The 15680-nt window shown below is 40.7% G+C and overlaps 2 protein-coding genes across 3 annotated transcripts; one reads left to right on the top strand and one right to left on the bottom strand.

Moving 5' to 3' along the window:
• Positions 1 to 4859: 4859 nt before the first annotated feature.
• On the bottom strand, positions 4860 to 11349 carry elovl4a (ELOVL fatty acid elongase 4a). 2 transcript variants are annotated; one of them, XM_069143258.1, is made up of 7 exons: positions 11100 to 11349; positions 10005 to 10087; positions 9313 to 9500; positions 8986 to 9066; positions 8191 to 8362; positions 7179 to 7306; positions 4860 to 6999 (listed from the first exon to the last, which is right to left on the bottom strand). In XM_069143258.1, the coding sequence occupies exons 2-7, from the start codon at positions 10069 to 10071 to the stop codon at positions 6667 to 6669; spliced, it is 969 nt and encodes a 322-aa protein (XP_068999359.1). In that variant the 5' UTR covers positions 10072 to 10087; positions 11100 to 11349; the 3' UTR covers positions 4860 to 6666. The 2 variants fall into 2 exon arrangements, with proteins under 2 accessions (XP_068999359.1, XP_068999360.1); XM_069143259.1 differs by having other exon boundaries at positions 11302 to 11323.
• Positions 11350 to 12806: 1457 nt separating this feature from the next.
• prelid3a (PRELI domain containing 3A) lies at positions 12807 to 14982 on the top strand. The gene is given in 8 exon segments (XM_069143260.1): positions 12807 to 13172; positions 13538 to 13580; positions 13582 to 13707; positions 13883 to 13972; positions 14166 to 14236; positions 14399 to 14501; positions 14677 to 14751; positions 14891 to 14982. Coding segments are annotated over 7 exon segments (525 nt in total). The 5' UTR covers positions 12807 to 13140; the 3' UTR covers positions 14737 to 14751; positions 14891 to 14982.
• Positions 14983 to 15680: the final 698 nt, after the last annotated feature.

Genomic DNA, 15680 nt, shown 5'->3' with positions numbered 1-15680 from the left:
ACCATCAGATATTCAATCAGATGATACTTCCCATTTGTCAACCGGCTTCCTGTTTTCATTTCAAATTAATAACCCTTTGGCAGTTTGTGCACAATTCAGCCAAATCAGATTTCACTTTGTCTTGTTACTCTTTAACTGAAATTGTTGTTGTGAACATCAGCAATTATCTCCTACTATCTTCTATTCACTGGAAACATTTAAATGTAGTGGGCTACTTAATAGTTTTCTGATATGGTCCTATGCACACGTAAGAATTAGGGATGTACATGCACTTAACTTTTCCACTTCAAGCAAGAGGTACACCTACAGCAATTCACTTTATGCCAGAAATTATAACTGAAAACTCAATGGACAATATGTGACAGCTGGCATTGAGCAAGAGCAAGTACAGCATGTTTATATAGAATTGAAGGTTTTCTGTCAGCATTTAAATTTGACCATAATGCATGATCTTTCTGTGTATGTCCTGCTTGTCCTTGTCATAACATATAGTTAGATAGTATAGTTTGAAAAAGTTGTACCAAGCGTACATGAAAAGATTGAAACATATTCTGTTGTTTGCTTATATTTAGACTTAAATTATTAGACTTTGGGTCGGTGATCACAAGTCCGACATCCATGTCATTCAGTCATGGACGCTGAGGTTGTATTTACAAACATTAAAAACTTTGGTAGCTCCTTGGGATTCATGGCTGTTGCTGTGTTATCCTCTCATGTTTATTTCTTTTTTTCAAAATCACAAAAATGTTTCCATACCGAGTAGGAAAAACATTTAGTCTTTACAGAGGGGAGACTGTAGGCCTTACTTAATATTGTCAGGGGATAAATAAGAAATTTAATTTGGATTTGTGTATGCCATTCATTTCTCTCCGCATTTCTCTGAATCTGTGATGTCATTATATGAAAACAGGAAATTAGAAAGATTTGATTTGAAAACAGGTTAGTGTGAGTTTTTTTTTTCCAGTGGAAATGGTTACTTAGGACCATTTATTCTGCTTGGAAACAGGACAGACTCCCTCGGGCTCCTCGTGAACTCAAGGCATCTCCAATATGATCGAGTTATAGTGTACTGTATTGGACCATGCAGGGCCTGACTCATCCGACCAGTCATTTGAAGATTTTAATTCTTGGCCTTGTGCCAACAGCTCCCTTACATGTAATGATAAAAAGCACACACATCAGAAGTAGTATAAGATTGTTTACAGATACACAGCAAAGGAGCAGGACTGGTGTTGTTTGCATCACCTCTATGTGCATAAAATAACAAGCACAGGAAGTGCCAGGGATTGACTTGGATTGAAAGCTTGGCTTTGCTCTGCTCTGAAAGTTTTATGGAATGAGTTTTAGCTTCAGTCAAGGCTTCAGTAACCACAGCTCTTGGCCTCCTTTACCTCTGTGCAATCCATTTGCTTCTGTCACTGCTGGCTTTTACAGCACTATACCTCAATCTGCTCAAAAGCAAGACGGCTCTCTATTGTAATCACAGTTTGATTATCAGACAAAATGCTGCTGCAGCCAATCAGCCAGCTTTGGGCAAGAACAAAGATCTATTTCCTCTGAATAGGATAACAGATGTTTGGGGTCTTACACTCCCTTTCACATGACATATACACGCATTCACCACTTCCCCCACCTCGACCGCCCTTATTGTGCCCCAGGACTATTCAATCATTTGCTTGCATTAAAGTGACAGATGTCTGCATCATGGAGGCTCATAGTCTGAGTCAGGATGACTGGACTCTGCCTTGTCTAAAGTAAAACAAAAGAAGGTGATAGTTGGTTAAGAAGGAATCATATCATGATCTGAGAAGATTTCAGTTTATTTAATCCCCATAAAATGTTGAATCCTTCCACACTCGGATAGCTTCCATATTTTACATTGAATCTTTAGATGAAAACATATTTATTGTGAATCAATTTGTGTCATAAACAAGTCCTGCTACCAGCAGAAATATTAACTTGTTAAACACTTTATACATGATTGGATGACTAATTAAAATTGACCTTTTCTGTAGTGATAACAGGACATTTAAATTACAACCAATACTGTCACTGGTTTGCTCTTTTTTTATGTGTCCATATTCTTAAGTCTTTCGCTACTAGCTCTTGTGGGAGCACAAGAGTTGCTATCAGGACAGGCTATGAGAGGACTGAGAGGGAGAGTGAGGGAGAGAGAGGCCCTGATGAACATCCATCTAAAAATAACACCTTCATTCATCTCACATATCCAAGTCTCGCTCTGATCCTGACTTCCTCTATTATTCACAGCCACCCTTACCCCAGATCATCACAGAAACACTGTGTGTAGACAGACATCCCAGGCGGTGCACTCATCACTGTTTGACATTATCAGCAGTAATCTGCAGTCTCATGTTGTAGTTTCAGTTAATCCTGCCCACATTTGAAACATTATCATAATGACCATAATTAATTTTGACTGTGAATAAGAGAAATGGGATCCACACAAAATTTTCCATGCCATTAATTGGATTATATTTGGCCTTAAAATACAGTGTAAACAAAAACATTTTTTGCGAAAAAAGACAATTTGTACATAAGAAAAGTCATATAAATATACATTTTGCATTGCTTCATTAATTTCTTAATTATCATTCTTTTAAAATATAATGCTTTTTTAAACCCTTTTTTTCTGACAGGTAAGCAGCTGAGAGGTTTTGGAAGTTTGGGCCTCATACGTCATGGGTGCAATCCATTTCTCCAGCAAGGCATAAAAAGCATGCCTGTCTCCGGTCTCAGTTGGTGTGTTCCAGATATCAACTGAGCTTCTGACAGGGAGGGAAAGTGTTACTTTGCTATGAAATCCACAGGGGACCTCACTGAATGGAGTGGCAAGCCTGCACGGATACAGTCACACTGACACATACATTATACATGCTGATGCACTCATATGCTGTGAGTAGTGTATTGTGTGTTTTACACACTGATGTTCTGCACACAGTATCTAGCTGTGGCTTTGTATTTATTATTATGTTTCCATGTTCTGTGTGGAGACAGAGGAAGGAGTAGGGTCATTTTGTTTTCCTTCCAGACCAACATTTGAATGAAAGCATTAGATTGACATGAAATTGAAAAGTCACACATTAATAAGGTTATGCTAATGCCAGTTAAAACCATCACATGACACATTAACAGACATAGAGGGCCAAGATTGCTGAGCAGGCTAAATGTGCAATTGCATCCATTTAAAAAGATGTGTTTTGGCTTGCTATTTAGGAACCCATGCAAGGCATTTAAGAATCTGCTAAAATAATCCTTAGTATAATAGATATTCAGATAATATCAGACAAAATAAACTGTATTAATCTGCAGGTATTTGAAAGATATTTCACAGCCTGTAATTCATTCAAGTAGCTATAAAGCATTTGTTCTTAGAAACCTCTTCTTCACACTCTTAATGCCACAGAGATGTGTTTGTCCAGCACAACACACTGTTAGGAAAAGGTTGAAAGACATTGTCAGGACATGGAGCCACCATCCAAGAACAAGCCTGCTGATGTGGTTATGGGTTTCTGTTGCTGAGTTGTGAAATTATTGCTCTGGATTTGAGGAATAACACAAACATCATCCATTTAATACCCCTCTGCTGGTGGAGGCCTCCCACTCATAAACTCTGCAGGGGTGCGGGGGGCGTGCACTCGCATAGAAACTTACACATAAACACAAAATATCCACTCACGAATCCACAAACTCACACATGCACACACAAGCACTAAAACCCTGTTTAATAGTTTATTGCACTGGTGCTCTTTCCCACATGGACGCTGGCTGATTCACCAAGAAGAAGCTGGAGGAGTGGTTGGGGTTGGGAGGGGTTTGGTAGGATGAGTGGGTAGGGGGGTGCATCAGACAGCTGCTGTATACAGTCACCATGGAAACCTTTGTCTAAAATTGTCAAAATGGGAGGAGAATTTAACATGAATTGAGCAGTCATAAAAATTCTAATTTTTTAGGTTTTATAGTTTTTTTTCTTCCCTTTTTTTGTCAACCAATATGATTGTATCAGTTACAGATATTTTAAATCAGATAAGCAATACATGATATAAAAAAAAAAGCCAGATGTGACCCCACCCAGTACTGCAACAACCTCTTTATACAGATGAACTGTTTGATTATTATTGCTGGAGCATTTAACATGCAAGCAGTGTTTTAATGTTTATGATTACGGTGTAACTCGCTTGAACAACATAATACTGTGTGTGGTGGGGAGTTAAATTTTATCATCACATCATGCAATATGTTGATCATGCATTTGTATGTAAAAGAGTAAAAAGTACATTTCTATCTTGTGTTGGGAGTAGAAATATACAGTGGCAGACAGGAGATACTCTAGTACAATGCAAGTACTTAAGTTTCTTAGTTGAGTAAATATACTTAGTTACTTTCCAGCACTGGGTTTTAGCCCATTTTACAGATAATAGAGCTAAGAAACATTGTATTGCAAAATGGGGTTTTATAATGCACCCATACAAAGTGATAACTGGGAATTGAAGTTTAATATTCACCAATGTCTATTAAAAAGTTAAGAGTGATAATATTGTTCTCCTCTTATCATAAAACTTGACAGAGGTCTTTTATCTGGAGAAGTTACTTCCATAATTACAGAAGTTGGTCTGAAACGTGGGGAACATAGTGATAGTACTGTTTAATACCTGATGCTCATATACTCTGATGTGACCATGGTGCCCCCTACCGTTGGAAAACTTGAAATGCACTATTGCTGAGGAGCCAAGTCATTAGCAGAGTCTTGTAGTTGAGAGTGTTGTAAAAAAGTATGGATATCCTTGTTAAAAACACACAATGACATTTACAACATCACAAAGTAGACAGTTAATAGGGAGTCAGCATTTGTACAGGCATTCAGTTTAATTTGAGTTGAAGAGAGTTCAAAGTTATGATACTGAAAAAGAAAACAAAAGAAAAGAAAACACAGAAGCAATGTGGACATATAAATGTCCAAGCTAACAAGCTGGGAACATTTCCAAATGCGCAGTGTACAAAATATCACAATGTAATATGTACAACACAAAAAGAAGACAAATACACAAACAAGCACTTTCAGCTAGATGGAAACCTGTATTTACATAACAATAAATAAAACCAATAAATAACATCAAAATGCATTGGAAGATGGATGATATGAAACAGGATTTGCTGATATAGAGCCGATCATTGATTTATACTCCATATACTACAGGCAGAGCGAAGGTATTCTTCATAGTGGTATAACATACACAGTCACTATAGGTTCACCAGCTCTTCTTGTATAGAAATCATAACCTTTGTCTTTTCTAATCCAAATCTGTCCCCTGATAAATTTACATTCAAGCTGGCTCAGGACATAAATTAGGCCTGAAAGCTTGGATGCAAAAAGCTATTTGATTGAATATGTAGATATTTCACTTAAAGAAAACAGTGCTAAAAGAAGGTTTACTTAACATGATAATATAAAGTGGCTGTAAGCTGTAATTTCCCATGAATATAAAAAGGGAGCCCAGAACAAAACCGCGTCTTTGTTCGGCACACAACGTTTTCACCAGCGTCTAAGACAAACGACAACGTCAGAGAGGATATAATATAAAAAGACAGGTAAACATCTGCAAAGACAAATTTCCACGAGCCTCGCTGTCAGAGGGAAACACTGAGCTAATGATCATTTCCATCATTTCTCTGGATTATACTGTCACATTTCATCACGTTACATACAAGTATAATATACAAAATGGGTTGTGGCTGTGTACAGAAATAAAAAAACAATCTAAATTTCACCCCTGTGAGCTAAAGTTGATGATTATTCCATCTTAAAACAGCGATGGAGCGACACCATCCACGTCTCAAAGGGCTGGAAATTTATTTCTCTATTTCTATGTACACTTTACCTCTGGATATGGATCTGTTTTCCTTCTTTAGATAATAACTGCACTAATGGATCACAGCTTTAAAGTGAGAGTCCACGTCTCAAAATAAACAGGAATAAAGCAGAGAATTTCATCTGCACAAATGGGTTGATAACTACAGAGGTGTTGGTATCAGTAGACAGGAATTGTAAACGTAAAGTCGCTCATGTAACAGCAACAAAATGACATGATAGAGTTCATTATCGCCAGTTTTATATCTGTACAGCTGAACAACAAAAACAAATATATAAATTGAGATGTTTGTGTGCGTGTTATAATGTGTATTCCTGTCTCAATACAGCAGTGTTTGCTGATATCAACGGTACATCATCTTTTTAAAGCAGCTCAGGTGTATTTGATGTAGCTTTCCCAGCATGCCAAATGAACCTTTTCAGGTCCAGTTTTTAGTGGCTGTAAGTCACTTTTTGAAGCAGATCTACTGTACTTGGCACCACAATAAAGAGAAGGAATACAAATCCCAAACTAGACATTATTGTATTTTGGGTTAGTTGTTATAATGGTCATCTTAGGTGGGACCTTTGACACCTTTTACTAACAGAACGATCCTCTCTCAACAAAAGCCTCTCATATTTTATCTACAACAACTCAGATCATGGCTTAAATAAACACATCACACCAGAACACATCCATCCCTCTAAAATATTCCTCAAATTAAGTCTTTCATGTTTTAGCACTATCAACCTAGAAGCCAAAGCAAGGCCCCACCTCACCTGAACCCCTCCGGCTTCCTTTAATCTCTTTTGGCTCGTCCTTTCCTCTTTCTCCTCCCGGAGTTCTCCTGGGGCTTCTCCTCTTTGCTCCCCACCAGCACTGCTCCGTTGGCGGCTTTGCTTAACCCGTTGAGGGTGCCGTTAGAGAGAGCCTTGCTGGCTTTGGAGGAGGAGGAGGAGGAGGCCTCGCGTCGCGCGGGCTGCTGCCGGCGGTAGGTCTGGTAGTAGAAGTTTCCGAACAGGATGATGAAGGTGATGGCGTAGCAGATGAGGGAGTAGTGCATCCAGTGGGGGAAGTCGCAGTTGACATAGAGCGACAAGGCCGTGTGGCCGATGGTGACGTGGAACTGAATCTGAGACACGGGAGAAACAAAGCCATGTTATTTCACGCATAATGGCTTCACAGCTTTTTAATGCCTTTCAGTGTGAGGTTCACGGTTTCAGTTTGATATTCAGAAAGATTAACCATCTGAACTGTTTTAAATGAACATAAATCATAAGAAATCAGCTACAGAGGGCAGTGATATATTACCATCTGGATGATGGTCAAGTACTTCTTCCACCACAGGTACTTTTGAATCTTAGGTCCACAGGAGGCCAGGCCATAATACAGATACATCAAGACATGGATCATTGCGTTCATGTGTGCACCGAAGAATGCTGCAAGTAGAAGAAAGCAGTGATATTTATTTCGTCATGCTATTTGTAGAGCAAGAATACTGTTTTGAAGCTTACACAAGTCACACGTTTCAGATCAGTACTTGATTTCCTCATCGTATTTAAAAAAACAAAACAAGAATAGAGTCTGTGAAGATTCTGAACTGACAAAGACTTTCAGATTAGAGATAAAATGTCTTAAGAAAGTCCAGTTTTCTTTGGACAAAGTAAATAGAAAATAATGTTGGTTTCTTATTTGACATGCAAGCAGGTGTCGCTCCAGGGAAGAAGGTGTCAGTCGGTCAGTGTCTCAAAAACTGTTGGATGGATTACAATGACATTTTGTAATGACACTCATGGTGCCCTGAGCATACTGTACATACATACTGTGTATATGCATTTGTGGTTTTCACCATGATGTCTAAATTACTGTTTGATGGATTGTCATGATATCTGGTGCAGACAATCATCTCTGCCTCTGGCTGCCCCAACTTTTGATCTGGAATCCTCGTCAAGTCTCAATTTTGCTATGCTAATATGGAGAGCATGGTAGAGATTATACCTCAGTAAATTATTATTGTCATAATGAGCATGCTGCTCTGCTAGCGTTAGCATGCAGCTCAAAGCACTGCGGTGTAAGAGTAAAGCCTTACAGAGCTGCTTGCAGCCATGCAAGCAGCATCACTTACTTACTTACATTACATACTGCATTCAGTATGAAGAATTTCTAAGCTATATATAATATACATAGAAGGGTTAATAGTTAATTGGCTAGGAAATGGGGTAAAGAGCACAACAATTTTAAATTTAAGAGCGAATGGTTCAATATATCTCTTTAGGAAAAGGCATAAACCATGTTAACATCTGCTGTAGCACGAGCTACTCACACTGTCCTCCTGCCACCCATTTGATGCCAATCCACCAGAGCGTGAACATGGTGCAGTGGTGGTAGACGTGCAGGAAGGTAACCTGGTTGAACTTTTTCCTCAGGATGAAAAACACCGTGTCCAGATACTCAATTCCCTTCGAGATGAAATACCACCACAGAGCTCCTGCCACCTGTCTCCGACAGGACATGGGAGATGTGGGAAGAGGTGCGGGTGAAGCAGCATAAACAGAAATGGAGAATGAGAAAAGAAAGCAGACATTGGATTCAGATTTCTCACCTTAAATATAATCAGCAGCTACAGTCATGTGTTTCCCTTCTACTTTAATCTTTGACATTTTAACCTCTAAAACTGACTTACTCCTCCTGGTTTCTGTGTCAACGGCTACGTCATGGAGCAACAGGAAGGAAGGTGAAACTGAACACCATTCGCATCCCCCCCTCCAGCTCACAGTTTTTCGGATAACAGGACGATCCAAATGAATTGAAGCTGATCATGTTTCTAAACACTAGAGACTGAAGCTTCCTGGCAGGCTGACATGGACTTTCTTTATCATTTGGTTACAGTGGAGCACTATGGCACAAAGATCTGAATCTATCTGTTAAAATAAGGCGTTTTGTTTCTTTGTGGAAACTAACTACTGCATCCACATGAACTGTATGAAAGTACGTTACATAATAGGGCAGGTGAGGTCAGTGTTTTGCAGTAAATGTTTTATGTAAGGGAAAATGTGCGTGCCCGCGTGCACGCGCGCCAGTGTAACGTCTGCATGCTGTCTCAGCTCCAAACACTCACCCTGACTTCATTGGGGTCATCTGAATAGTCCACAGGTTGACAGATGTAACTGTATCGGGCCGCTCGCGCTGCCATGAACAGCTAAAAAAACAAAAGAGTATCTTTATTGAATCACTGACATAAAAGGACAAATATTGACAGAGAGAGGAACATAGACGGAGTGCAGGAAAAAGGCGGAGTAATTAGGTTGGTTTAAACCCACAGGATGAAACCTCTGCTCATATTTGTGGCTGGGATGAGAAGACTTCCACAGATTTAACTCACTCACTTCAGGTTTTGGACTCTTGCAGGTAAACAGCTGAACATCTAAACAGTGGAGCGATCTACCTCTTTGAAGATGAAGAAGTTGAGGAAGACCATGCTGAAGTTGTAGACAATGAGGGTTTTGCGGAGCTGCAAGGGCTCTCTGTTCTTCATGTATTTGGGCCCCAGCCAGAGGAAGAGCAGGTAGGAGGTGCTGATGGCCAGCGTGGGCAGCGGGTTGTCCATCAGGGGCCATTTCTCCACTCGCTTGTCTGCGGGACAGATGTTCTCAGAGTGTTACATAAATATTCATCATGTTTGCATTACACTGACGCAGTGCGCGGTTCAGTGTCGGTTTATTTTAAGGGGAAGCACAGGTAAAACAGGTGCTGAGTGGGAGGGCAGGTAGTGGATATCGTCATGAGGTGAGCTGTCTGGAGGTCAGTGATGGATGTGATAGTAATTCAAACTTGTCTTTCGGATGATTGAAATGACAAAGATTTTCATTAATGTGACTCACAGCAACAGATGGATCTAAATTAAAGCTTTGATATTTTATTGGCTTGACTCCAGTACAGGAGGTACATTAATGCCTTTAAACAAACCAGGACACATTAAAGTAAATATACTGCGATACGTCCATTTTTCAGCATTGTTGTGCCACTTTAACTGCATGCATGGTAAATTGTGTATTTACTCACTTGTAAAATAAGTGCTCTGTTTTCAATTTCCTTGAAATAGATCTTACTCTTACACCAAGTATTCAAGAGTATTACCTGCAATAGTTAGGGTCCATTTGTAGAACTCTATGGTGTCGTTAATTAAATGTGTGACAATCTCCATGGTTGTGGCCGATGACCTGAAATTAAACAGACAGGTGTGAATGTGGAGGTCTTTTATAGTCTCAGTGTTTAGCAGCATTTAGTAAAGAGAGCGAAATAAATCTACTGAGTCAGAGTGATGTTATCTTCACCTTGTCTGTGTTTATTTCTTTAAACCTCAGAATAGTATGATTCCATTTTTAAAGATTTTTCTACAATAATCAGTGTATAAAAAGTATGAAGCCATTAATAGATTGAGGCCAACAGGAGGCCAGCTATGAGCCTATAGGAGTCTGTGGCCCCATGAGGCCTTGATAGATGGGCTATAGGCTCCATTGCGCACAAAGGCAGGGAGCACCGGTCGGCAGAGCGCATGTGTCAGCAGATTTTTTTATTTTTTTGGCTTGAAGCACGACCAACAGCCAACCTGGTGGCCCTTCTACCCAGAGCAGGGATTGCCTCGTGCCCCACTTTCACCCTGAAATGGGTCATCTATAGAGAGCCAGACTGACGCATAGACTGATAAGTAGCGGAGCGCACGTTCAGTCGCACGGTGTGATTTAATGAGCCTAAAAAGATACCCCCTCCCTCCTCCTCCTCCTCCTCCTCCTCCTCTCCCACTCCAGCCCGGAGCGGATCAAGCGCTGATGCTGCAGCATCTGTCGTACGGTCCTACACGCGCGCTCCGCATAAACTGTTCAGAGAATAAAGCATTAATCACTGTTTGAAATATCATTTAATGGCACAGTTCATACCTCTAAAATGCTGAGGATAAAATATGTGCTTTGAATAGCCTAATTGGGATGGCGAATTCGGGTTCTGCAGCGTGCAGCCTATAGGCCCATAGGCTGCACGAGCGGTCACGTTATCAATCAGATTTTTCATAAATCCTCAGCTGTTTCCGATTTACAGCCATTATTAAAAAAAAAAAAAAAACACTTTAGATATAACACAGATAACCGGTGCTCTCAAACTCAACACTGCATGCGTGATACAGCAGTCTGTACACTCGTCTCGCCTTCTACTCCGTGAGGATGCTTATTACCTTACCGTGTCGGTGCTTTAAAAAAAAAAAAAAAAATCCGTAAATTATGACATTCAACGCAAGGTCATGCAATGTGCGATATTCCGACTTCTAATCGACTGATCTGGTTTTATATGAACCGATCGATGTTCGGTATCCAGAGGGAAACAAGCGGGCCGCTGGATGAACGGTGATGGCACGAATTTCTCGTTAGGGGACCATACTAGCCTCCACTGCGAGTCTGCTTCAATGAATTGCTCCTCGGATCCCGACAACACAGGCGTCAAGGCAAACGCAATATATCTTACACTTCCGGCCAGACTTTCAAATTAAGACGCATCAGTTCCTTGTTTCACGGGAGAATTTGAAAAAAACGTAAAAACTACATAATGTTTACTTTTACAACCTTATAGGTAGTTTATAGTGGATGAATTAACGAAAATCAACTATGGAAATGATATTAGACATATTGAATAATTAAATGAGACAACTGAAATAATAACCAGTAGTCAATCATTTCATTATAATCCCTATGCAAAAGGCTCCCTCTTACACCTTTTCAGGCCAGATCAGGCCAAGGATCACCCCCAAGTGTAATTAAACATGTATATTAAAAAAAAAAAACTTGTATTAAAAAATAATAACTTGTGTGTGATGCATTTTTTTTTCCTTTAAAAAAAGTATTTAAAAAGACAACTGGTTAGAAATGTATATCTTTGCCTCCTCACTTATAAATAAATATGAATATGTAAATATTTTTGAACACTTGATTGTGTGTATGAAATACAGGCTTCAAGTTTCCACATCACACTTGTGTAAGTTGCTTATTGGACCAAGAGAGCCCTCCAATTTGAAACTAGTTGTGCTGTCTCATATCTTGCTCATAGAGACGCACTTTCGACTCAGAAATCAGGTGAGCCCCGAGAAAATTAATACTTAAATGAAGAAAATTAATACTTAAATGAAGGATCTCCCTCTTTTTGTCAAAACTCAGACTTCATATAAACTACGTCAATCTGTACAGTGAGAGCCAAACATCCATTAAAAAAAAAAAAAAAGCATTTAGAAAAAACATGTTTTTGAGTGACTGTATACAAGAGTAATAGTAAAAAAAAAAATAAAAAAAAGATTTTGCTGTAGCCTTATATTCTTTTGACTGTATTTTTATTTTTATTCGCACGCTTCAGTCTTTTATTTGAAAGCCTGACCACTTCATGTCCGCTCCGGTTCACGGTGAGTCTGCTCAGCTTGACGCAGCTCGGCTCCTTTTACTGCCACTTGTCGGGGAAATGATGGGAAGATGCTATGCGCATGCGCACAAACGGAGGCGGATGCAGCAGCAGCAGCAGCTCCAGCAGCTCCGTCAAGTTAGCGAGACACAACCGAGTGAGACAGGAAGCGTAAAAGCTGCCCTGTGGACAGCTGCCAGTGCGCTTAGCACAGTGAAACCGAGTCGGTATCGCTGTACTATAGATAGAGGACATAGTCTATTGCTTCGTAGTGCTTTAAAGTTCTCATTATAACCATGATTATGGTTAATGATCACAATTAAGGAAATTGATTAAATGCCCAAATGTAGGTTGTTGTTTACTGGAAGAATGTGTAGTATTAAGATAAGTTTGACCTCCAGCTGTTCAAACAGACGTGTTGTAAGACTGAGGATGATCTCAACCATGGCAGGGTTTTATTTTGAAAATCCTGACCGGCATCCTGTATCTCGCTCTGTGCTGCTTGACACCTGGTGGCTCCGTTCATACACCGGCTTGTCTCTTGTCCTCGCTGTCGGTCCTAATCTGCCCGTGACATATACCCTCTGTTGTTACTGGGATTCAGAGATCACCAGAGCAGTTTGCGCAGTCTTGTCACGAGGCTGAAATGCGAAGGAAAGCGGAGATGTGTCCCCTGGAGTCACCTCGCTGATGGTGGTGAGCGTCCATCAAAGGCCCCCTTCTCTGCTCACGGGACTCGAGCTAGTTCCTCATGTGATGATGGTCCGGTGAGATGTAGTTTGGGATCGCGCGAGGTTGTTATTTCAGCGATAAGGTCAAGACTGTCATTGGGGGGAAAATGAAGATTTGGAGCACGGAGCATGTTTTCAGGTTGGTCCGTCCGAGGTTTATTTGTTCAGAATAAAGTAGATTGAACTGGCCTGTGATTGCAGGGACAGATTAATGATGATGATGATGATACCTTCAGCTTGATTAAATAAGTTTAAACCGGCGCATTAAACTCTGAAGCTCCTGACTCCACGTTTCTGGTTATTAAATTCCACCTGCTCTCTATTAAAAGCCCGTTGTGAGTCCAGATGAGCATTAACAACACTGCAGATGTTTCCTATTGTTTCAGATCAAAGATGACTATTAGTGACACAGCTGTCCAGAAGCACAGAGTGGAAGGTTTTGATGGCTGTAAAGTTGTTGTAATCATGTTAAATACATGTTATTTTCTTCTGCTTTGTGCCCAGTTACCCCTGGGAGACGGTGATCAAGGCTGCCATGAGGAAGTACCCCCAATCCCATGAACCCCAACGTGGTCGGAGTGGACGTGCTGGACCGCAGTCTGGACCCAGAGGGACGCCTTCACAGCCACAGACTCCTCAGCACAGAGTGGGGTCTACCCGGTATCGTACGAGCGGTCAGTCATCAACAGACACGGAGACGTACAGACACTCAGAAACATGTACACATGGAGAGGACTGAGGTTTTTAAGTGGCCCCCGAGGTCCTGCAGAGGTTTCAGCAGCGTGAGTCCAAGCAATTGATGTTCAAGTATGGTTCACCATCCATACTGTGTATATTTTCTGTGTGTAGATCCTGGGAACCAACCATACGCAGACCTACGTGAAGGAGCACTCTATAGTCGACCCGGACGAGAAGAAGATGGAGCTGTGTTCAACAAACGTAAGATTACACTGAGCCTTTCACGTTCATCAGCACGAGTTATTGCAGCATGAAAATCCACATCTGCTCCGGGACAAACTGCGACAACGAACGCATCACAGTGCTTCAAAAATGTACCGTTTTGTGTTATTAAATCTGAATCAGGGACTTCATGTAACTTGATAAGGAAATCCAAATGTATTTCATCCTGCAGATTACTCTCACCAACCTCATATCAGTGGATGAGAGGCTTCTGTACAGGCCTCACCCCGACAACCCTGAAGTGTAAGTACATTTTATTCCACTTCGCACTTCATTTGGGAGTATATTCATAGTCTGTTTCACATCGTGCACAGAGAGATAGGGACCAGAATGTGTTCTTGCAGGTATGTTAGAGTAATCACACCACCTCTCCCTCCTCTTCCTCCTCCTCCTCCTCCTCCTCAGTACTGTCCTGACCCAGGAAGCCATCATTACAGTGAAGGGAGTCAGTCTAAGCAGTTACCTGGAGGGGATGATGGCCATGAGGATGTCAGCTAACGCCAGGAAGGTAACGCAAAGTAAAGACGTGTAGGTCTGATGACGAGCTCGGATTCAAACGATGAAAACATTGCTGATGATTTCTTTGCATGTCTGTGCTAAAAGTTCATATTTCCAGTGATGTTCACCTGTCGGTCTCTGGGTGTCCTCGCTTTAATCTTCTCTTTCTCTGTGTGAATCTGTAGGGTTGGGATGCTATTGAGTGGATTATTCAGAACTCTGAAAGAGAGAACGTACCACTGTGACATTTACTAACGCTGGTAACTCTTCTCTTTGCTTTCCTGTACAACTTCATCCTTCAGTCGTACCAACCGACCATAAGAATGCCACTTTCTCCCTGTGTTTCATCAGTGTGCACGGCTCACACAATGCTCAGTGCTTATGTGTTTGCATACACAGGACTTCCAGGTCCACAGTGGGGACTGCTTTCCTTGGCTGAGGATCCTCAGCATCTCCGCATCCTCTGCAGACGCACCGTCTGGGAGATTTTTGTGGATTTTCACCTCACTCTCACCTCCGGAGTGAGAAGAACAGACAGACACTAAAATTCTGCCAAAGCTGAATGGTTGTCAAAGTAGGTTTTAAAGGGTGTGAGGCCAAGTCTGGTAGACGTGACTCAGCTCATTCGGTTCTCATTAACCCATATTAACTCCTTAAATACGGTGCGAGTCTGTGCAAAACAGAGAGTTGCACCAGACCTCACCGCTTTGAATGTTACGTTACTACCCCACATTTACTTTGATGTCATTCAAAGCTTCCGTTTCGAAAAATACTTGATGCAGATACAAGAGTAAGGATGCACGGACTTTTTTGAAACTACAATGTTATTAATATGCAACAAACCGCATAACTTTTTTTTTTTTTTTTTTAACTAATTTAATTCTTCTGTAATGTCAAACACTGCAGACTCTTATAGTAGGAGGGAGTAAAATCTGAAACATGTTACTGGTGCTTATTATGTGTTACAACAGGCACACACTGTAGATGATATGTTTGCATGGTAGCAGTAAAAAAAAAAAAAAGGGAGGAGGAGGACTAGTAAAGAAAAAATAATATGTAGATATAAATTAAAAGATATTATATTGCATCTCAAAAAAGATGTATATAACATTAACATTGCCTTCTTTTTCCATTCACAAGGCATCAATACTCCAGCACCTTTTTAATGCAACACTGATGGGCAGTTTTT

This window comes from Embiotoca jacksoni, unplaced genomic scaffold (assembly GCF_022577435.1).
Source record: "Embiotoca jacksoni isolate LCO1_2020_lvr unplaced genomic scaffold, fEmbJac1.0.p SCAF_11, whole genome shotgun sequence".
Taxonomy (NCBI): Eukaryota; Metazoa; Chordata; class Actinopteri; family Embiotocidae; genus Embiotoca; species Embiotoca jacksoni.
This window is presented reverse-complemented; position numbering and strand designations above follow the sequence as displayed.